At 38.0% G+C, this 24,370-nt stretch overlaps 1 protein-coding gene and 1 pseudogene across 1 annotated transcript in view; one reads left to right on the forward strand and one right to left on the reverse strand.

Moving 5' to 3' along the window:
* The first annotated feature begins 4,924 nt into the window (after positions 1–4,924).
* Positions 4,925–24,370, forward strand: part of ZW10 (zw10 kinetochore protein) — a 33,324-nt gene continuing 13,878 nt past the window's right edge. The window contains exons 1-9 of the mRNA XM_007117226.4: positions 4,925–5,123; positions 7,595–7,729; positions 12,318–12,419; positions 12,609–12,686; positions 13,159–13,318; positions 14,874–15,026; positions 15,454–15,645; positions 22,678–22,841; positions 23,752–23,934. Of these exons, the coding sequence (XP_007117288.2) occupies positions 5,019–5,123; positions 7,595–7,729; positions 12,318–12,419; positions 12,609–12,686; positions 13,159–13,318; positions 14,874–15,026; positions 15,454–15,645; positions 22,678–22,841; positions 23,752–23,934 (1,272 nt within the window). The 5' untranslated portion in view covers positions 4,925–5,018. The remainder of the gene's footprint in view (positions 5,124–7,594; positions 7,730–12,317; positions 12,420–12,608; positions 12,687–13,158; positions 13,319–14,873; positions 15,027–15,453; positions 15,646–22,677; positions 22,842–23,751; positions 23,935–24,370) is intronic.
* LOC102974333 (60S ribosomal protein L36a-like) lies at positions 8,025–10,429 on the reverse strand (annotated as a pseudogene).

A 24,370-nucleotide genomic window follows, 5' to 3' on the forward strand; every position in this document is an offset into this window, starting at 1 on the left:
ACAATAAATGCTGGAGAGGGTGTGGAGAAAAGGGAACCCTCTTGCACTGTTGGTGAGAATGCAAATTGGCTAGATTCTTTATCCTTATTTAATTTTTACACCACCACTGTGAGATACGTGTTAGGTAACTTGCCAGGGTGCCCCAGCTGGCAAGCAACAGATCCAACTCCTGAGCCAGGCGGCTCGGACTGTGACATTTCCTATTCTTGTCTCCAGCGCCGCAACAGAGATGCCTCCTGCGCTGCGCGTGCCCATTGGTGACACAGCATGCAGGCGTGGGCTCCTCTTTATGGCAAAATACGGAAGAAAATTGGGATTTATTATATTGAAGACATAGATGTTGACCAATGTATTCTCCTGTACATATTTAAACCTACTGATTGCCCTGTGGTACACTACGATGTGAAAAAGGGGCATGGGATAGTCAGCAAGGAGGAAGCGTCTGAAAAAGCAGTATCTTGACTTTACCCGAATGACGTCTCAACACCTAAGCAGGCTTGTAGGGGTGGAGGGAGGTGAGCAGAAACTTCTGGAATGACTTTTATTCTTTCCTGTTGATTATAGAAAATTTCAAACACATACGAAAGTAGAGCAAATGGTATAAAGAAATCTGATGTACTATCACCCAGCTTCAGAAATTATCCACTCATACCAATGTTTTCACCCATGCCTGCATCCACCACTCCCCCTCCCTCCCTTAATCCTATCTTGAAGCAAATGGGATGCTCTTTTAAATTGTAGGCTCGGGCTTCCATGGTGGCGCAGTGGTTGAGAATCCGCCTGCCGATGCAGAGGACACGGGTTCGTGCCCCGGTCCGGGAGGATCCTACATGCCACCGAGCGGCTGGGTCCGTGAGCCATGGCCACTGAGCCTGTGCGTCCGGAACCTGTGCTCCGCAACGGGAGAGACCACAACAGTGAGAGGCCCGCGTACCGCTAAAAAAAAAAAAAAAAAAAAAAAGGATATGAATTGTAGGCTCCTTCTGCTGCTTTTATAACAAGCACATGTTCTAATCAAAACGATAGCAAAATATTATGCATCTCTGGAAAGTGTCTGCTTGTACTATATCCATCCAGATTTGTGTTTGTTACTTAACTTCCTGAATCCAGGCATGCCACATGTGTGTGAGACATGACTGGTCAGGAGGAATCCTTTCAGACATTGTTCCTTATTTCTTTGGCTTTTCTTCAGAGCCCTTTCTTGTTGATTTATGAAAATGTGTGAGTCAGGAGAGATTCAAACCACGATAAGCGTGAAATATGAAGGAGGTCAGATTAGTGAGGGAAAACAGAACCCATTCATTTGTTAATTTCTTTTTAAAAATTTTAATTTATTTTTTATTGAAGTGTACTTGATTTACAATGTTGTGTTAGTTTCTGGTGTACGGCAAAGTGATTCAGGTTTATATCTACCTGTCTCTCTACCTATATTTCTCTATATAAATATATATATTAATTCTTTTCCATTATAGTTTATTATAAGATAGTGAATATAGTTCCCTGTGCTATACAGTAGGTCCTTGTTGTTTATCTGTTTTATACACATTTTGTATCTGCTAAACCCAAACTCCTAATTTTTCCCTCCATGGCTTTCCCCTTTGGTAACCATAAGTTTGTTTTCTATGTCTGTGAGTTTGTTTCTGTCTTGTAAATAAGTTCATTTGTAACATTTTTTTAGATTCCACATATAATTGATATCATATGATATTTGTCTTTCTCTGTCTGACTTACTTCACTCAGTATGATAATCTCTAGGTCCCTCCATGTTGCTGCAAAAGACATTATTTCATTCCTTTTTTATGGCTTTTTATCCCACTGTGTGTGTGTATATATATATATCTCACATCTTCTTTATCCATTCATCTGTCAATGGGCATTTAGGTTGCTTCTATGTCTTGGCTATTGTAAATAGTGCTGCTGCGAACATTGGAGTGCATGTATCTTTTCGTATATTAGTGTTTTCTCCAGATATATGCCTAGGAGTGGGATTGCTGGATCATATGCTAACTCTAGTTTTAGTTTTTTAAGGAACCTCCATACTGTTCTCCATAGTGGCTTCACCAATTTACTTTCCCACCAATGTAAAGGAGGGTTCCCTTTTCTCCACACCCTCTCCAGCATTTGTTATTTGTAGACGTTTTGATGATGGTCATTCTGACCAGTGTGAGGTGACACCTCATTGTAGTTTTGATTTGCATTTCTCTAATAATTAGTGTTGCTGAGCATCTTTTGATGTGCTTTTTGGTCATCTGTATGTCTTCTTTGGAGAAATGTCTATTTAGGTCTTCTGCCCATTTTTTGATTGGGTTTTTGTTTGTTTGTTTGTTATTGAGTTGTATGAGCTGTTTGTGTACTTTGGAAATTAAGCCCTTGTTGGTTGCATTGTTTGCAAATATTTTCTCTGAGTCTGTAGGTTGTCTTTTCATTTTGTTTACGGTTTACTTTGCTGTGCAAAAACTTGTAAGTTTGATTAGGTCCCATTTGTTTCTTTTTGCTTTTATTTCTACTGCCTTGGGAGACTGACCTAAGGAAATATTGCTATGATTTATGTCAGAGAATGTTTTGCCTATGTTCTCTTCTGTGAGTTTTATGGCATCATGTCTCATATTTAAGTCTGTAAGCCATTTTGAGTTTATTTTTTGTATGGTATGAGGGAGTGTTCTAACTGTATTGATTTACATGTGGCTGTCCAGCTTTCCCAACACCACTTGCTGAAGAGACTTTTTTTCTCCATTGTATATGCCTGCCGTCTTTGTCAAAGATTAGTTGACCGTAGGTGAGTGGGTTTATTTCTGGGCTCTCTATTCTGTTCCATTGATCCATATGTCTCTTTTTGTGCCAATACCATGCTGTTTTGACTACTGTAGCTTTGTAGTATTGTCTGAAGTCCAGGAGGGTTATGCCTCCAGCTTTATTCTTTTTCCTCAGGATTGCTTTGGCAATTCTGGGCCTTTTTTGGTTCCACATAAACTTTAGCATTATTTGTTCTAGTTCTGTGAAAAATTTCGTGGGTTATTGGATTGGGATCTCATTAAATCTGTAGATTGCTTTGGGTAGTATGGCCATTTTAACAATATTAATTCTTCGAATCCAAGAGCTGTTATTTTCTTTTTATTTACTCAAGTGTTCATTCATGCCTGCTTGCATTGTCTGTCTGTGTGTAGCAATCCTACTCCATTCCCTATGCTCTTTTTTCTCCTTCCTAAGTCTGGCTCTCCCCTGTCTCTTCCTGGAAACTTGAGGGATAGTCCTTAGCTTATCCAGTGCTCAGGGAGAGGTAGAGCTTCTGCAGTTGTGTTTGTGGGTATTCATGGCTTAGTTTCCTGGAGGAAGATTCCAGAACCTCAGCCTGACACCTCCTTCCATTCTTAGTTAAGATTCCTTATTACTGTGGAACCTCCCTGATTCAATCAGAGACTGGGTGCTCTTCCCCCAATATTTCCTCTGCCCGTTGTACCTCCTTAGAGGTGGATTAAGCTTCCAGGCCTGTTACTTGCACAGACCCCTTCCAAGGCCTGCACTTAATTTTGTATTTGTTATTTTATATTCTTTTCATAAAGAGTCCTCCCCCTCCTGGCAACTGTATAAAATTTAGGCCCTATCACATCTGGATCAATCCCTCATCTACCTCGAAGATAGTAATGATCATATTTTCCTGAGATTATTTATTCACATATTTTGGATTTCCAGTCTAGCACAGTGTCCGTCACGTAGTAGTTGCTCAATAAATATGTGATACAAATTTTCAGGAATTTCATCTGCAGGTCCTTCTTTCTCACTGGGCATTTATTATTAGTAGCATTTAGAATTCAAAGAGAGGCTGACAGGTCTACCAAACAGAAGTTTGGTTGGTTTTCTAGGGAGAGGCGATTCCCAAGATGTTATGGCTTCCCGTCTCAACCCCCTTTGCTCACGTCACAGGAAGCTGCCCCTGCATCACTAGGATAAGCAGATTGTTCCACAGGCACTTAAAATTGACAAGGACCTTAGTGTCAGCATCTACTTGGGGGTCCACCCTCACAAGGTACCTTTAAAAAAATTTAAAAAAGCATTTTAATCAAGGCAGTACATGTTTATTGTAGAAAAATAGAAAAAAACAGGGAAAAGAAGAGAATAAATACCATAAATTCACCACTAGGAGAGTTAAATTGGTGTACTTCCTTTACCTTTACCTCTATGTATGTATCTATATCTATTTATTTTTTAATACTGTACATAGTATATTGTGAAAATCTTTTAGTATGTAATGCATTTATATGCATATATGTATACATACATGTATCTTATAGTGTGTATGTAACACATTTAAATAATGAAAGAATTTTTTTAAAGTTTTGATAAAATTGATTTGTAATCTCTGATAGAAAGTGCTAAGTATCATGTTCCAGTCCATACAGTACTAATGTTATTTATACCTAGGTAATATAAATAATATAAACTTATAATATATTTCATAGATGTTATATATGTATATATATACTATGTAATATAAAAGGAGTGCAATTATGAGCATACTTTTATTTATAATGAGGTGATTCCACTTCCTTGCACAACTGCAGAGGGCACCATTCATATAAACTCTGAGGGCCACTGAGGCCCATGAGAATGAATATTTAACGAAAAAAGATCAAGATGGGCTCGTTGGGTCTTCAGGATAGATAAATTTCACAGGTAAGCGTTTTGAAGCTGAGAAAAGTTCAGTTGTGACTGGTTATTAAATAAAAACATTTTTCTTCTAGTGAAAACCCGGCGGGAAAAGACAAGCTATTTGAAAATGAGCAAGGAGAAAACGCGTCTGCGCACAGTTTGCCAACTACAGGACACCGTGAAAAGTCCACGCTAGGATAGCCGCGGTGCCTACTGGGAGTTGTAGTACGGGCCTCGCTTTTCGTGCGGAGGTCTGGGCCCCGCGAGACTCCGTTTCCCGGCAGGCCGCGCGCCAAGGCCTCCGGCGGGACTGGACCTGCTGCGCTGGCTACAGGAGAGTGACCCTGTCCGGGTTGGTTCTTGTGGTAGCGATGGCCTCGTTCGTGACGGAAGTCCTGGCACACTCGGGGAGGCTGGAGAAGGAGGATCTGTGCACTCGGATCAGCCGCCTGACCCAGCGGGTGGAGGAGATCAAGGTGAAGCCGGGGCAGCTGGCGGCTGGGTATAAAGGGACGGAGGGAGGAGTAGAGCCATGGCAGCCAGAGTGGATGCCAGCGGTCAGGCTTGGGAGCCGAGTGGGAGGAATGAGGAGTGGGAGGGCTGGGAGGTATGTGGGCCGAGGAGGGGGCTTAGAGGGAAGCCCAGACCGGGGTTGGGGACTGCGGAGGAGAGGAGGCGGGACAGTGGAGAGGAAGAGGCGGTGACTGGGGCAGCGTTGGGAGTGGGGTTAGGCTGGGGAGGGATGGGGGGTCGAGGGCGAAGGCCGAGGAGACCAGCAGAGCCGGGGAAGTGGGACTGGAAGCCCGAGGTTTCTAGGGAGGGAGCACAGGAGCGGGATAGAAATGAGGGCAATCTCGCCCACCCCCGCCCACACCGATGTGTGTGATTTCCTCCTCTGTCCGATTTGTGGATGAATATAATGGCTTTGGGAGGATTGTGCCGTTCTCCTCCCTCCCTGAAATTTTTTTATTAAAACCTATCGATATTTTATTAAACTCTCTTCTCCACCTCCAGGCCCTTGAGACTACGATGAGTGTTATAAAACACGTGAATAGCACTTCTTTGGACCTTTCTGTCTTGAGATTGATACAAAAACAAAAGGCACAAACCCCACGCAGTTCCACTTTGTACTGCTATCTTTACCCTACATTTGTATTTGCCCACATCTTTGTTGCTTTCATTTAAAAAGATGTGCACATATATATGGAATCTAAAAAAAAAAATGGGTCTCACAAACTTAGGGGCAGGACAGGAATAGACACAGATGTAGAGAATGGACTTGAGGACACGGGGAGGGGGAAGGGTTAGCTGGGACGAAGTGAGAGAGTGGCATGGACATATATACACTACCAAACGTAAAATAGATAGCTAGTGGGAAGCAGCCGCATAGCACAGGGAGATGAGCTCGGTGCTTTGTGACCACCTAGAGGGGTGGGATGGGGAGGGTGGGAAAGAGGTGCAAGAGGGAGGAGATATGGGGATATATGTATACGTATAGCTGATTCACTTTGTTATACAGCAGAAACTAACACACCATTGTAAAGCAATTATACTCCAATAAAGATGTTAAAAAAATAAAAAAGACGTGTACCCGTGTAGGTCTGGATTTAAGGGAGCAATTTTGGCACTGTACCATAACGGCACAAAAATGGTTTTATTTTACCAAAATGATTTCCTAAATGTTAAGTATTCATGTCACTGGCATCTCTTCTTAATATGGCTTTAGGATTTTTCATCACTTTTTATATGATGGAAAGAGGGCAGGCTCTTAAGCTACTTTAACATGGCACTCAAGGCTCCTCCCTGTTCTGGACCTAACTTTCCTTTCACTAGTTTATTTTCCCTGACTTGAATCTTCAGACAGTTGAGAATTACTTTTTATACTCCAAACAGGCCCACTTTTTTCCTAGTTCCCAGATTTTACTTATGTTGCCATTTCTCCATCTTTAACCTATTAGTATTTCTACTCATTTTTCAAGTTCCATCTCAAATATAGTTCCCTGCATGAAAAATATCCCCATTTTCCCTCAGGCAGAGGTGCTCTGTTTCCCACTTGTGCTCCTGGAGGACATTAACTCTGTTGCTATATTACATTTCTCTATTCTGTATTCTGATTACTTGAGTGCATACTGTCTTTCCTACCTAAAAGGAATTTATTTGTGTGCAAGCATAATTTATTCCTGTGTCTTTCAAAGCATTGACTAATTCAGTGCAAAGTATTCAATAGTTTGTTTATTAAATTAGTTTGCATTAAAGGAGATAATGGAACTCAAATCAGTTTAGGGTTTTAAGGGACTTCCCTGGCGGTTCAGTGGTTAAGACTTCGCCTTCCAATGCAGAGGGTGCAGGTTCGATCCCTGGTTGGGGAGCCAAGATCCCACATGCCTCGCAGCCAAAAAACCAACAAACCAACACATAAAACAGAAGCAGTATTGTAACAAATTCAATAAAAACTTTAAAAATGGTCCATATCAAAAAAAAAATCTTAAAAAAAAATTTAGGGTTTTAAGATTAGGCCTTACAATTTTATAAGCAAGAGAATAGAAATTCATAAATCCATTGAGGTATACAGATTATGGGTTTCATTTATCCATTTACTTTTTTTTCTGTTAGGTGTGATTAAAATTAGTGGCTATAGTCTGAGCTGATACAGTTCAAAATGAGAATTTTTGTCTCTTCATTTCTCGTTTTCGGTGTTTGTACAACTCTTGGGCACTGTTGGGATTTGGTGATCATTGTCTTCTTGCACCCTAGTAGTGTTATGGGACTCTTAACGGTGGGAGAAATGTGTTTTTTGAGGAAACCCGTTGGCTTGAAGGGAAAGTGAATGGGTGTGGGTAACTGGCAAGAAGGCCCTAACTTGGAAGATACCGAATAGAAGATGAGCTATGTATTTTAACAGAGTTCCCTACTCATCTCATTGTAATTTTTCCATCTTATATAATAGGGCGAGGTATGCAGTATGATCAGCAAGAAGTACAGCGAATTCCTGCCTAGCATGCAAAGTGCACAGGACCTGGTTACCCAAGTGGATAAGCTATCTGATGACATTGACCTGCTGAAATCCAGGATAGAAAGTGAGGTAAGAATAGTTTGTTATATAGGGTAGGTTTGTAGGGAGGCAGTTCAACTTCCTGATTTCTAAGACAATTCGGTTTTATACAACTTTTAAAGACCTCACTTTCCTTATTGGTGAATGGAATTTGAATTAGATGATTTTAGGGTAACGTCCAGTTTTAAAATACAAATATTTTCCAAAACTATACTTTAAACAATTTCTTTTTTATGTTAAAAAAATATTTTAAGCTATAATAATAATGTCTTGCATTTTAATAGCACTTTATAAATTAAAAAATAATCTCAGGATTTTATTGTCTTCATAATAAAACAAAAACAGATGAAGCATAGAAGTGAATAATTTGGCCTTTTCTCTTATTATCTCCTACTTTAAAATGCTTATCTCTCTTAATGGCCAGCATTCTCTTATATCTGCAGCTGGCCTCAGCATATTAAAGCTTCAGCAGAATCTTTTCTTTCGGCCTTCTTCTAGAAAATTGGCTCAGATCGCCAATCACAGCCACTCTACTTCCTGTCATAAAGCCACTTTCCCTGGACATGCAGAGAATCCCTGCCGATCTTGTACTGTGTCACTTTGTGGGGCTAGTGCTTGCTATACTTCTTATAGAAAGTCTGGCAGGTTTTAAGAATGTTCATCACATTTGCCAGAGCGCTGTCATCGCAGAGAAGTAAGCCCGTCTGGAAACAGGAATATCCATTTTATAATTTAAAAATATTTTTCACATATATTATCTCACCAGGATTTTTCCTTTGCAGTTTCCTTTTAGGAAAAAAAAGCAGTTGAAAAAAATCAAGCTGATATTAGAGATTTAAATAAAGTAGGTGTCTTGTACCTCTATTTCTAAATTATCAGTCAGGGTGCATTGATATCCAAAATCAGGATGTTGAGGTATTCTCAAGGTCCTAAAGGAAAGACACCAAGTCTCTTCTCTATGTGATAGTTACCAAAGAAGGAAAGGGAACAGATGTATTTTTTAAAATTCTCTATAAAAACTTGAATCACAAGTGGGGAAACCACCTAGCTACCTAGAAAATCTACTTAACAGTGAGTTTACCAGTCATTCTGGTTAGAGGTTTTAATAAAAATAAATCCATTACTCTACAACTCAGGCGCAGTTCAAATAATATTTTCAAAGTGTATTTGTCAGACAAATCAGTCAACAGTGCAATCTTAGACTGTGCTGTTAGAAATGAAGTATCTGGAACAAGAGAGTAACGGGCTCTTTGTACGTTTTGCTGGCCAGATTATGGCTGGTGAAATTTATTCAGTTCTGGTTGAAAGGTGACTGGTCTCGATGAGAGGGTCCAGGCCTGAACACTGTAGCATCTGAAGAACAATGACGAAACTCAGGGTGTTTAGCTTCAATGAAAAACACTTTCAGTATTTGCAGCCCAGTATTTTCATATGGGAGAAAGATTCAAATTTATGTCTAGAGAAGGGGAATTAGATTCAATAGGTGGACGTTATAAAGGTGTTTATTGAGTCATTTGATACATTTATTGAGCATCTACAAGGTGCCAGATACTGTGGTAGCTGGTGAACTGGACAGTGTTTTATTTCAAAATGTGAATCTCATGCCTGTTATAGATGAATAAAATAGTGTGATATACACTAAAATTGGAATAATCCAGTTAAAGAGAGCAGATGTAGCTAAGGATGGCTTTCTGTAGGAAGTAGTGTCCAAACCAAAATCTGAAGTGGCAGGTAAGTAAGAAAAAGATGAAGGATGAATGTTTAGGCAGGCATAGGGGACAGCATGGTAGAGGCATGGAGGTAGTGGAGAGGTGTCACTTTTGGAGAGCTGCAAGTATTCCATATGACAGATGTTTAGGGAGCGTGGTGGGAGGAGACATGAGATGAGATTAAAAAGGTAAGCCAGGACTGTGTGTATCCGTGTAAGTAGTAAGGACGTTATCTTGATTGCCCTGTAGAAGCCATGGAGGAGTTTAAGCAGGGGAGTGATGTCAGATTTGAGTTTTAGGAATCCCATTCTGCTTGCAGTTTGAAGAAAGGACTTGAGGGAAAACAGACTGGGAAATGAGAAGGCACTTAAAGCATCAGGAGGCAGTTAAAGTAATCAGGCAAGACAGGATGCAACCTGCTCCATCGTCAGTGGCAGTGGGGGTGGAGAAAAGTGGATGAATCCTAGGGACTTTCAAAAGATGTAGGATCTCTGGGATTTGTTGATATGGGGGGTGAAAGACTGCGGAGTCAAAGATAACTGGGGAACTAGGTCATTGATGTGTCATTCACTGAAACAGAATCTAGAGGAGGAGTAGGTTTTTGTTGAGTTTAAATATGGGGTGCCTGTGGGGTATACAAATGGAGCTGCACAGTTGGATTGTATGAAGATGGAGGCTAGACTGTTGTAAAGAAAGATGGGGCCGGGCGGGAACTTGAAATGCAATGGCTCAAACAAGATACATATTTTTCAATCATAGTGTCTAGGCTAGCAGGCTGATTCTACAACCTAGGGCCTGGCTACTGTAGTGTAGTCTGTGTCAAGAACTGTGAAGGACAGTTTATTACTCACAGCGGTAGCCAGAGGATGAACGTTTTTGCATAGTGCCGCAAGCCCCAGTTTCTACAGGGCAGTGTGCAGTGGGCTGTATGGATAGAAGAGAACTTCTGTGCTTCGGGAACCTGAATCTTTTCTGATGGGTAGTGAGCATGCTGGCTTTTTGCTATGGAGGAAAACGCCATCTCTATTTTTCAAGCTGTTTACTACACAAACATTTTTGAAAAGATAGTCCAGAACAAAAGACAGTCAATTGCTTCACTTGCAAGATAGTGCAGAAATGTGAGAGACTCCTAAAGAATAGTCTTCCAACAGTCTGTAGGGCAGTGGAATTGGCAACACCTGGTGGCTTGTTAGACGTGGAGGATCTCAGGCCCCATCCCAGACCTACTGAATCAGAATCTGCACTTTAATAAGATTCACCAAGCAATATGTATGTATGCATGTTATAGTTTGAGAAACACTGCTCTAGGATTTTATTGTTTGCATGGTTGAAGTTGGTCTGTCCCCATGTCCAGTTATAGCTGCAGGTTAAGGTCAAATAGAGGGAATAGAGGAGACACATCTGTTTCCTTAAGACTTGGAAATGGTACACATCACTTCTGCTTATATTCCATTGGTGGGATCTTAGACATGTGGTCACACCTGACTGTGCAGAGCACTAGAACATATAGCCTAGCTGCATAGCCTTGTGCTGCTACTGTGGGAGAGTGGGAGAATGGATTTTAGAGGATAGTTTGCATGTCACACCATCCATATACATATTTGGATGTTAGGAAAATGGACATGGGGTAGCTGCACCTAGAAGTTGAAGCTATGGGAATGGATGAGATTGCCCAGAGAGAGCATGGAGAGCAGGGATTTTCAGTACAGGCACAGCTGGTATTTGGGGCTGGACGTTCTTTGCTGTGGGGGCCTATCCGGTACACTGGAAGGTGTTCAGTAGTAAGCCTGGCCTCTACTCACTAGGTGCCAGTAGAGCGCCCTCGATCGTGGCACGCCAGATGTCTCTAGACATTGCCAAACGTCCCTGGATCAGGGTGGGGTAAAAAAAAAAAAACGTTTATTTTTTGAGAACCGTTGGTTCAGAGTAATGAGAGGGCCAGGGAGAAAGGAATATCAGCGTGTGTGAAGTGATCAGAGGGGAAATTTCGCTCCCAAAAGAAGATGAAAAGGAATGGCCAAAGAACTAGGAGGAAAATGAGTAGATATTGGTGTCATAGAACTAAGGGAAGGAAAGTAGCAGTGTACTGATGCATGGTAATACTGGTGACATATGCTTTGGTTTAGCAGCAAGGATTTGATTGGTATTTTGGCACCAACTGCTTTGGAACAGCTTTGGTGGAGTGGCAGGGGTAGAAACCAGATCACGTGAGTTATAGAGTGAATGAGAGGTGAGAAAGTAAAGACAGTGAGTATGGATCACTCTTGCAAGAAGCTTGTATGTGAGAGGGAGGAGAGAAATCAGGTAGCTACTGAGAAATAGGGTGGTTGCTAAGGTAGAGGATATTTTTTCATAGAGTTGGGGGAGATTTTAAATCATATTTAAATCTGATGGGAGGAGCCATGCTCTAATAGGTATTCACATAATTGGAATGGAGAATGACTTAGGGAGAAGTAAAAGACAGAGAAAAGAGGAGATAATTGATAGTGCAAAGTCCCTGAAAAGGTGGGGCAGAATGGGAGGCAGATTCTCACTCAACGTAGATAAATCTTTCTATTAGTTAGAACTATTCAGCTGAAGAATGAATTATCACTTGGCAGTGGGGATACCAGTAATCCAGGTGAATGAGTTCTTTGATGAAAGATAACTGCTTAAACTAAGAATACATGGTGACACGAGGATATTATGTTGATGGGAACGGGTATTCCTGCATAGGATAAGGGTTTGGGCTGAGTGGACCACTTAAAGTCTCTTCCTACTACATTCTGTGATTTTTATTCCAGTCTTAACCAGCATTTAAATTTCATCATGAATTATATTCACCTAACAAAGCTTATTGATTACAGTAAAAGTTTCATTTCTTAAGTATAGTATAGCTTAAAAGTACTTGTCTTTGGTGTGTGACTTAGGTCCGCCGGGATCTTCACGTATCAACTGCTGAATTTACAGACTTGAAGCAACAGTTGGAAAGAGACTCAGTAGTCCTAATTTTACTTAGACAGCTACACGAGGTCAGTATACTCAAATCAAACTTTAGTGTTTTGGTGGTGAGAAAGTTATTTTTTTTTCCAATTGTCTTATCATTCAATGGGTATCCCCTATGTGGTATTTTTTCATAGTTTAAAAATAAACAAGCAGACAGACTTGAAATAGTAGGCTGTGTAAAATAAAATACCTAATAACTATACTTATCGTTTCAGTTTTCTACTGCTATTGAGGAATATAATTGTGCATTGGCAGAGAAGAAGTATGTTCCTGCTGCTCAGCGTCTAGAAGAGGTATTAAACACTTTCTCTAAAGCATAAGCAATTAGTACCGTTCTTTTTTTAAAAAATTAATTAATTTATTTATGGGCTGTATTGGATCTTTGTTGCTGCGCACGGGCTTTCTCTCGTTGCGGTGAGCGGGGGCTACTTTTCATTGCGGTGGCTTCTCTCGCCGTGGAGCACAGGCTCTAGGTGCGCGGGTTTCAGTAGTTGTGGCACGCGGGCTCCAGAGCACAGGCTCAGTGGTTGTAGCGCACGGGCTTAGTTGCTCCGCGGCATGTGGCATCTTCCCGGACCAGGGCTCGAACCCGTGTACCCTGCATTGGCAGGCAGCTTCCTAACCACTGTGCCACCAGAGAAGTCCAGTACTATTCTTGTTTTAAGTAAATTTTGTGTTGCATGTATTCCTTATCATTATACAAAATATATTCTAATTGCCTAGAGTCCAGATGAAATGTTAACAATGATTCCATTTCACTACCAGGCACAGATATGCTTGAAGTTATTAAAATCCAGAAAATGCTTTGATTTAAAAATACTGAAATCTCTCAGCATGGAGCTTACAATACAGAAACAGAACATACTTTATCACCTTGGAGAAGAGTGGCAGAAGCTGATTGTCTGGAAGTTCCCACCATCAAAAGGTGCTGCTGACCTCAGGTGGACTGCTTTGCTTAATCTGCCTGAACCAGTTTGGCCTCTGAATATATTCCAAATATTTTATGTTGGGAGAGAGGAAGGTTTCATTTCTTAATCTCCCAATTCTATATTGAGTTCTCATGTTAAGCAGAATACTTGTTAGGACCAAAATGCTTGTTACTTCCCATGCATTTCTCTTTCTGTGCCTTTCACTGGGAAGAAGCAGAGAAGAGAGAAGATGATTGGGAGGGGTCCAGGTGGTGAGGCTGTGGTAGAGGAGGTGGTAGCACTTTAAGACCACACAGTTTCCACTGCATCGTAGGCTGTGCCCATTCCCAAAGCTCTAATCCCAACAGTTTATCTTTTCTAGAAAGCTTAAAGAAGCTGTTCAACCATTCGTTCTCTCTTGCTAAGGAAAGGGATAGGAGTTTGGCCCAGTTTTTTTCAGTCCTTTGAGAAAAATGGTGACAAAATCATGAGATGGGGGATGCTTTGCAAGATGAAGAAATAGGATCACTCTGGCCCTGGCTTTTATTTATACTACTTGGCTCTCAGCCCCTCTGCCCGCCTCTGGGTATGAGCCCTCTTTGATATCTTGTTTACACAAAGTAAAACCTCTGAAGGGTATATGGGAAGGATATGTCATTAAACCTGGTATATTTTCCAGCATTTAAATTTAATGAAATTTAGTCTGAAATTTAAATGAAATTTAGTCTGTTTCAGGGGAAACCTCACAGTCTCCCCCTGCTCCCTTTCCCATATCCACTATGGCCTTCAAATACATTGTATATGTATGTGTGTACACACACGCACGGACGCACGCACGCAAACACACACACACACACACACACTCACACACACATGCCCCACCCTGTATGTATTAGGTATTTTCAAGGAAGTCATCTAGAAAATTTTAGATTCTATTTCCAAGCAGACTGTAAAATTAAGAGAAGGTGGCAGGTGTGTTAATTCTTTGTTGTAACACACCCTGTTAAACTTGTTTGGCAGGCTGTTCTTTTTACTTCATAAGAGGGAACATAGAATAGGAGGCCTTAATTGAAACTAGGATCTCACTTTTTATTCTTTGCCTTTATTCTGTCATTCAACACATTCTTGTTTTAAATTGAAGTATGGTTGATTTACAATGTTGTGTTAATTTCTGCTGTACAGCAAAGTGATTCAGTTATAAATATAAATGCATACTTTTTAATATTCTGTTCCATTATGGTTTATCACAGGATATTAAATAGAGTTCCCTATGCTATACAGTAGGACCTTGTTGTTTATCCATTCTCAACACATATTTAGTAAGCAGTTACTGTATGCACATTGTCTTACTTTGGCACTCAGTTTGATTCTTTGAACATACCAAAGGAAGTAATTTCCTGTTTTAAAGTGATGCCAAGGTCATGTATGTAGTAATTAATATTTGATTGCATTAGAAGTGTATTGTAGTAAAACCACATATTTAGGACTCTTAGTAGACGGTGGACTCTCAGGAATAGAAATGGGAACATCTTGTATTGCTGAGACAGCTGATATTTTTTCCCTTTTTCTTAGATATCAGCAACTTGGAATCTTGCCTACAAACAGAACTTCATTTATGCACTGAACAGTCTCAGAAAGAAGAGAAGACCTCCGTGCCACCCGTCAGTTCTGTCCTCTTGGCATTTTCTCTTCTTGGGGAGCTACGTACCAAGCTTAAGTCATTTGGTAAGGCATAATACTTTGTTTCATTTACATGAAATTTCAGAAGGTTCATTGTTAAAGGAATGACAGAAAAATTATCAGTATTCTCTCAATAATATTGATGATGGATCATAGCGTTTGGCCTCATGATTTATCAAGTGGAATTGTTTAAATATTACACTTTTCATTAAGGGCTTATTAGATCCTTTGCTTTTTTCTTTTCTTCTATTTTTTTTTAAAAGTAGCTGCTGGTATTTATTTTATTTTATTTTTTGAATAATTTAAATAAAAATCTGTAGACAATCTGGGAAACTTCAGTGGGAAAACCTGCAGTGCGTAATGGGTGTTGTGTAATGTCATGGAATATGTATTGTTGTCAGGCTTGAAGATCTTTTTTTTTTGAAGTGTCTTCTAGTGATTTATTTTTTATGAGTGTTCATAAAACTTTCAGGTCAGATGCTGCTGAAGTATATTCTTAGGCCTCTGGCATCTTGCCCATCCCTTTTTGCTGTGATAGAAAGCCAACCTAACATCATTATCATTCGTTTTGAATCTGTGATGACTGACTTGGAACATCCATCGCCATCTGAAGTTTTTGCCAAGATCAGACTGGTACTGGAAGTGGTCCAGAAACAACTTCTAGGTATGTATCCCCAAGGCAGTGCTTTTATATTTTAGAGAAGTCGATATGGTTTTTGCAAGTAAATATTATTTTAAAGTGGATAAAAATGTCAGCAATCTGAGTGAATGGCGGATCAGACGTGAGTAAATTATGTCATGGGAACAAAGTAGTTACCTTTTTATTTCTTGCTCTATTTTGCATTCCTTCTCTGCCCTGTGTTGACAAGTAGGGTCTTTAGTGGTGCCCTAGAGTCTGTGTTTGTAATATTTAGTTGAATTTTGGGATGCATTTCCCTCATGGGACTTCTAGGAACATCACATTTTGGGACTCTTGCTTTAGTTACAGGAGAAGCAGAAATGAACCAAGTGCTGTTTTACATCTTTTGATGGGAAAAATCCCCATCAACCTAGTTGATATAAACAAAATAGGTTTAACATAGGCAATGAATTTCATTCCGTCTCAGCCTACTGGTTAGATCTTTATATATTCACCCTTGAAATACTTTCTGTGTTGCTTGAATCATTTTTTGGCTGTCACACTATTAAAAGTAAAATTTCTTCTGGTGTTTTGTTATAATACTGTTGTTTTTAGTCTATTTGACTTACCTTCTTTTTGCTTTTCTCAGTTGTCTTATTGAATAGTCAAATTAAGCATTCTTGCTGTGGAGAAATTAAAAAAGAAATGCTGCTATTGTTTGTATGCCTTCCTGGCAGTCACATAATTTATTTATATATAAATAATTTATTTTTTTAATCGAAGTACAGTTGATTTATAATGTTTTACCAATTTCTGCTGTACAGCAAAGGGACTCAGTTATACACATACAGACATTCTTTATTTATATATAAATAATTTATATGTAGAGCAAGGAATTCTTTCTAGTTTTGACAGCAGAGAATAAAAAATTTTAAGACTTGCATAAATTACAAAAATCCAAGGTAGTTTTCTTCTTATTCCTTTACTTAGGGAGATAATACACCCTTATTTTTATTAGATATAAAAAAAAGTTGTAAGCAAAATATCCAAGGATTGGAAGGAACTAGAAAGGTGACTCAATACAGATATCTCTGATGCTTGACTCTCCTCTGTAACACTCCCATCAGTTGGTCATATAACAAACCTGAGCACCTTTAGTGAGAGGGAACTCACTTCCCCTTGAAGCATTCCATCCTACCTCTGGACAACTCTGAGTACTAGGAAGTTTTTGTTTGTTGGTTTTTTAAAAAAATTGTATCTTCTTTCTTAAATGCTATTGCCAAAATGACCATTTTGGAAATTAAATCTTTAGGGTAGTTGTTTAAAAAATATGTTCAAAATATATGCCCTGTAATATGTGCTTTACTGATGCTGTTTCTAGTGTGTGGAGCTATATAGAAGGCTAATTCTTATTACACATGATGGACTTTCAAATTCTTTATAGTAACTGTTATTATGTGGCCTACATCTTATCACCAATATAAAAATCTTTGGTTTTATTTTTTTAATGCAATAGTTTTTTAAGTTCCTCTTATCTTCACTGATCTTCTGTGAATATATTCCATTTCTTCCATAGTCCTTTTATTAAAGTATGGTGTTCAAAACAGAACAAAGTATTCTAAGTATAGTCCGAACCAATTCAGAATAGTAAGGGAGTGTTCACACCCTCATTCTCAGTGTCATCCTTCTGTTAGTCTAGCCAAAGGCTATTATTACACAGTTAACTTATTGAGCTTGATGTCAGTGAAAATCCTATGTCATACTCAGTGCAAACTGCTGCTTTCCCATCTTGTACTTGATTTTTTGGCATTAACATGAATCTTTGTTAAATTTTACTTGATAAAATTTTACAGTGTGTTTACTATCCTTTCTACTTCATATCGAATGCATAATTGATAATCATGTTTTCTTACTGTTTAATCTGAGTCAGTGATGGTACTATTACCTAGGATAGGGCTAGATCAGAGGGTGCTCTGGGGAATTCCAGTAGAAACCTCTTTCCAGTTTGACGTTGGTCCATTTAAGTATTCAACCTAGTGTTTTATTTGTAAGTTTCCTTAGTACCTGGGATATTCAGAGCAGAAGACAACTCACTGTTGCTAGGTGCTCTTCTAATCGCTGTAATATCTTTCAGTCAGTATTCCCTTCCTTCATCTTCTTGCCCTAAATAAAACCTGAGAATCATATTTTGTGGCCTTAGTTCTTTTTGGAATCCTCTACTTTCTTTGGATTTTAGTTATTCTGAAACTTCATAAAGATTTTTGCCTTTCGTCTTATGTTTGTCTTTGGTTTTATGCTCTTTTCATCTTTTAAATATGTATTTTTTTCTCCCAAGTTTTCTGTATTACTAAGCATCATTGGACCAACAGCAAAGGAGCTTTTAAAGGAGGAGAAAAAAATTTCTTTTGGAAATAATTTGGCAAAATATATAAAAAGCCTTAAAATGTTTATATCCTTTAAACCAAGGTTTCAACTTCTAGGAGTCTGCCTTGAAGAAATAATCTTAAATATATAAAACCATTTATGTATAAGGATGTTCATCACAATGTTACTTATAATATTGAAATACTGGAAAGTCATAAAATCTTGAAGAATAGGGAAATGATGAAGTAAATTATAGAGCTGTATAATAGACCACTTTGCATAATTATGTTATACTTTATTGATTTTTTTAAAGTAATTAATTTTGAAGCTAATTGCTTCTAAAAGGCCAGCAACAAGCATCTATTAAAGGATTAAAAACTTTATTTCCATTAAAATCAGTTTTAAGTCAGGAATGCACATTATTATTAATATTTGTTAACATTGTTTTAGGGGTTATGGCTGATGCAAAGAAGAGAAAATAAGTATGAATATTAAAATAAGGAGAAGAATTTATCTTTACTTGTAAATGATGTAATTGTATACCTAAAAAAAAAAAGACTACTAAAACTTTCATAATTAGTAAGACATTTACTAAGTTGTCTAGGTACAGTATAAATCTATAGAAATCAGTTTCTCTCCAAACTAGTAACAGTCATTATAAATTAAAATATAAAGATATCTTATTTATAATGGCAACAAAATCTATGAAATTCTTAAAAGATAAATTTAATAAGAATGGGAAGAATACATGTAAAGGAAAGCATAAAACTTATCGAGGGCATAAAGTAAGGGGAGGCTATCGTGGATTAGAAGACAGTCTCAAAAAATTGTCAACTCATTCCAAAGTAATGTATAAATTTAATACATTCCCAATCAGATTCTTGTTATATATTTTTCCAACTTGACAAATTAATTACTCTAGAGCTTACATCAAAAAATATATTTATGAGACTTGCTAATAAAGATTTACAAAACACTAGTTGGAGAACTTTATAATTAAAACTATGTTCTTGACATAAGAAGATCAGTGGAATGAAACAGCGTCCAGAAGTAGAGCCAAGAATAAATGAGAATTTACCATTTGATCAAAGTCACATTTCAGTTTAGTGGGACAGATAGTTTATTAAATAATGGTGCTAGCAAAATTGGCTAAATGGAATAAGACAAAGTTAGATTCCTGCTTCGTACTGCATACAGAGATACAGTCCAGATAAATTAAATCCCTATATGCAAAAGGTAAAACAATAAAAATGTTAGAAGAAAATTTACAAGAAGACTTGAATATTCTCAGGAAGCTCAGAATGCTTAAAGGAAATGATTGATAAATTTGACTACATATAAATGTTAAATTCCGTATGGTAAACAATGCCATAAACAAAGTCAAAAGATAATATTATACTGGGAGAAAATATTTGCAGTACATTGGCAGACAAGGAGCTGATACAAAGATTTTTTTTCCAAAGAAAAAGAGAACATAATAACAGAAAAAGGGTAAAAAATATGAATAGGCAGTTTTTGGAAGAAAAGGTGCAAGTTGTTAATAAACGTAAAAATATGTATTGCTTAATCTCCCTAATAGTGGAATGGAAATCACACCATCAAAGTAGAACTTTCCACCCCTAGGGTTGACAGAATTCAAAGATCTGTGTAAGACACTTTCGGTAAGAAAATGGAAAGGTAGTCTCCTTCATCGCTTTTGTGAGTTTTTTAGACAGTAATCTGCAGCTCTATAGTTATGCTAAAATATACATCGCTTTGATCCAGGTATCCCACTTTTTAATTCCTTACTATGTGATATCAACAGTGTATATGTTTGCATGTATGAGTACTGTATATACTTGCATACTGGAATGTGCATCATTTGAAGAATGGTGCAGCTATTGAAAAGAAACGAAGTGGAGCTAGATATAGTAACCTCAGAGATGGCCACAATCTATTTTTAAGGGATAAAAAAGTTACGTGTAAAATCTATGGCATGAACCCGTTTTATAAAAAAGGAAGTAGCCCCTTATGTGAATGTGATATTAGTTTGCTAGGGCTTCCATAACAAAATTCCACAGGCTGTGTGGCTTAAACAATAGAAATTTATTCTCTCACAGTTTTGGAGGCTGGAAGTCCAAGATCAGGGTGTTAGTAGATTTGGTTTCTCCTGAGCCCTGTCTCCTTGCCTTGCAGACAGCCTTCTTACTGTCCTCACATGGCCTTTCCTCTCTGCATGCTCATCCCTGGTGTCTCTCCTTTTCTTAAAAGGACACTAGTCGTAGTGGATTAGGGCTCCACCGTTGTGACCTATTTAAAGGCGAGCCCTGTCTCCGAGTGCAGTCACACTGGGGACTAGGACTTCAACGTATGAATTGTGGGGGACACAGTTTAGTCTATATCATGTGTCTGCCTGCGTGTGTGCCTGTGTGTATTATTAATGTAAGGGAGGAAGAATACAAACCAAACTCTTAACTCTGGTTACTTGGGACACAGAGAGAGAGAGAGAAGCTTGTGGGTATGGAGAGGGAAAATTAGGCTTTTTCTTTGTAAACTTCAGTGGTGTTGGCTTTGTCACAGCAAGCATATTTTGCTTTTGCCATGAATGATTTTCTAGAAAGTATACATTACTAAAATTTACCAAGAAATAGAGACTCTGAACATACAAGTAGTTGTAGAAGAAATTTGAAAGGTTGTTAAAGATTTTCCACTAAAAAGGCCACCATCAGGCACATAAGGTTTGTGGCTACGTTCTAGGTACTCTTCAAATTACAGATAATCCCTTTGATAATCAAGCTCTTTTGGTCAATAGAAAAAGATGGATAAGTGCCCTAAGTAATTTTTTAAAAACCAGCATAAATTTGCTACCAAAATTTACACAGGGAGAAAATGTATGGAATGATTTTACCAAGCCATTTTATCGCTAGCTAAATGTACAAGCTCAGATCCCCTTAAAATCACATTTTTGGCTGGACATTTAATTGTGATTTCAGGTGACTAATTTTGTCAATTCTCCTTGGAGAGGAAACTTGACAAATTCTTAATGCATTTGTTGAAATTTCTCTTAATATTGTCTGCTTTATCATCTTAAAAATTTTTTTGCACAGCAAGAAAACTTTTGGGTTGCTCTGTTGTAGCAAGCTGCAGCTGCCATTTATTGTAAAATTTGTGGCATATTTTCTTCCAGTCTGTATTTTCCTTTACTGTTCTACCAGTTCTTCTAGCTTCTGCACCTTCACTTGATTCTGCATCAATAGTGTACCTTAGTTTTAAATTTAAAAGTTTGTTTATAGTCATTTTCTTAAGCTAGAAAAATATATCATAGTGAAAATAATAAGCATTTCAATTTTACTACCGTTTTCAGTTTATTATAGGTATCACTGTAACCTGTGCTGTATGTGCAAAATATTCAAATAAATGCATTACAATGTTACATTGGTGCGTAGGAAAACAAAGTCATTCGAGTGGAATGAATCTGTTTACACTGACTACATCGAAGGTGTGTTTATATGAAATACGAGAAGTGATACACATGCCTGATGTGAGCACTACAGTACACCTAATAGCTTACATGATGCGATGGTTAAAGTGAGGCGTAGTCTTTTCAAAGCAACAAAATTGTGTTTAACAGAAAAGTATTTTACGCTACTTCCTCTTTTTTTTTTTTAGTTTAAAATTTTAATTCAAAAAACGTACAGAGGTCCCATGTACTCTTCACCCAGTTTTCCCCAATGTTAGCATCTTGTGTAACCATAGTATAGTATCAGAACCAGGAAATGGACTTTGTTATGATTCACAGATTTCTCCAGTTTTACTGGCACTCATTTGTGTGTGTGAATAGTTCTGTGCAATTTTATTACATTTTATTACATGTGTAGATTCATGAAACTGCCACCACAATCAAGATATAGAACTGTTCTATCACCGCAGGGCTCCCTTGTGCTACCCTTTATAACCACACACCCTTGCTTCCATTTTTAAACTTAATTTGAAATTGCTTAAAATTAAAAAAAAATTAAGTTCGTCAGTCACACCAGCCCCATTTCAAGTGCTCAGTAGCAAAATGTGGCTGGTTGCTATTATATCGGACAGTGCAGGCCTAGACTTCAGATATTGTAAGATATCTCAAGGCTCTGAGGTAATATGGTCACTTTCTTTTAAGGTTCTTATATATTGTTTAGTTAATTAATGGTATATTCTAAATATAACTCCCTCAAAATGTGTTAGAAAAAGCCACCATAAAATATACCGTGGAAGAGATACTGAAGTATTCTGTTTGGTAGGCTAGATATTATACTATAATGTAAGGTGTTTATTGATATTTTACTTAGGATAAACACATCCTTTGCAGAGATGAAAAAAGTATATTTATTATTGGAGAACTTGGACTTTATTCTAAACTAGTTTCAACTTGGTATGCAGAACTTCTGAGTGCTTCATATAATCAGATCTGTAGATTAACAGTAGATGATTATAATGTAGATGGCTTAATACCTTATTGTTATAGAGAACAGGCAGTCATACAGTGCAGATGATTGATCTGAGCAGTGAAAATAAAATAATAATTGTGTGTCATGCTTTTCCCATGTAGTCTGTTGAGAAAGCTATAGAATTATTCATGCTGTTTTCTTCCCTGTCATCTTAAAGTTAAAGAATTCTAAAAAACTAGGGAATTTGAGAATATGTCCAGACTGTGGATAGTTTCTTGTTTAAAACTTTTTCTTTTGAATTCAGATTTGCCTCTTGATGCTGACATAGAAAATGAAAAAACTTCTAAGATCATATTGGCTGAGATGCTTGGTGACATGATCTGGGAGGACTTGTGCGAGTGCCTCATTAAAAATTGTTTGGTTTATTCTATCCCAACAAATAGCAGCAAGTTACAGCAGTATGAAGAGGTAAGAGTAGAGGTGTCACAGAAGGTTTGAAGAGACCGTAGGTTCCTGTTGGTGTCATTTGTTTGCCTTGGAGATCTTTTGTTCTTTAGTGACATCTTTAAGAAAATTATTCATAAAGTGTGGAGGCAAATTCCCTCTGACTTCATGTCTCTTCTGGCTTCCTACCTTTTGATTGGGTGAGGAAGTATGTTTTGTTATTAAGTGCGTTTTTTTTTAGTAAGATACTTCTGAAAAACAATTGTTTTTCTATTTGTGTCAGCTATAGTAGCTACTATGTGACGCTTTACTTTTTGGCTTCTTTTTAGTGTTTCCTCGAACACTACAGTAAGCACAGTAGTCCCCCTTTATCTCTGGGGCTACGTTCCAGTTCCCCCAGCGAAGACCTGAACCTGTGGATAGTACTGAACCACATATGTACTATGTTTTTTCCTATACTAACGGGCAGGTAGTGTATATAGCATGGATATGCTGGACAAAAGGATGATTCAAATCCTGGGCAAGACAGAGCAGGACTGCGCAATATTTCATCATGCTACTCAGAACAGCACACAGTTTAAAACTTAGGAATTGTTTGTTTCTGGAATTTTCCATTTAATATTTTCAGACCATGGTTGACTGTGGGTAACTGAAGCCGAGGATAAGGGGAGACCTACTGTCTATTTATTTTAAAATGTTTGCACCTTTACTAAGCAGAGTCAAAAACTTCTAATGAAGATGCTCTTCCTAATGAATTTAAGGCTAGAAAAAATGAATAACATTTTTATACCTAGTATTTGATGGTTTTTTCTAAAACTTAAATGACCAGCTGGTCCTTGTTCTTTCCTATACATTGGATTTGAAATTTTAATAATGGAAAGGAACATATGTATTTGATTCTTTTCCTTTTTTTTCTCTTGCGTTTCTTTCTCAGGTCATACAGTCCACTGAAGAATTTGAAAATGCCTTAAAGGAGATGAGGTTTTTAAAAGGAAATACTACGGATTTGCTGAAATACGCCCGTAACATCAATTCTCATTTTGCTAACAAGAAGTGTCAGGATGTGATTGTGGCAGCTAGAAACCTAATGACCTCTGAAATTCACAACACTGTGAAGGTATTGGGGGGTTACAGGGTGTTACCTTGTATTAGGAAGCAGCTCATTTTTGAGATGATTATGGTAGAGTGGAAGAGCACTGACAGTTGCTGAGCTCATGGAGGCGAGTTATTAACCTTCTTAAACATTAGTTTTCTCATCTTTAAAGGGGTCCTAATTCCTACCTCTTTTATAGGGTATTGTGGGGTCCAGATGAGATAATGCACATAAAAGCATTGTATAAATTTAAAAAGTCTACGTGAATGTAATAGATTACTGTTGTTGAAATCAGAGAGTATATCAACCTATAGAGTTTTCTCAACTTTATCACTTGAATTTTTAGTACACAATTTCGTGACAGGTATTGTTATACCCAGATATTATATCCTGTTGTGAAATGTTGACTTTATTGCTTACGCTCATAGAGGTGCTAGTTTTGAAGTTAATAAAAACAAAC

This window comes from Physeter macrocephalus, chromosome 16 (assembly GCF_002837175.3).
Source record: "Physeter macrocephalus isolate SW-GA chromosome 16, ASM283717v5, whole genome shotgun sequence".
NCBI classification, from domain to species: domain Eukaryota; kingdom Metazoa; phylum Chordata; class Mammalia; order Artiodactyla; family Physeteridae; genus Physeter; species Physeter macrocephalus.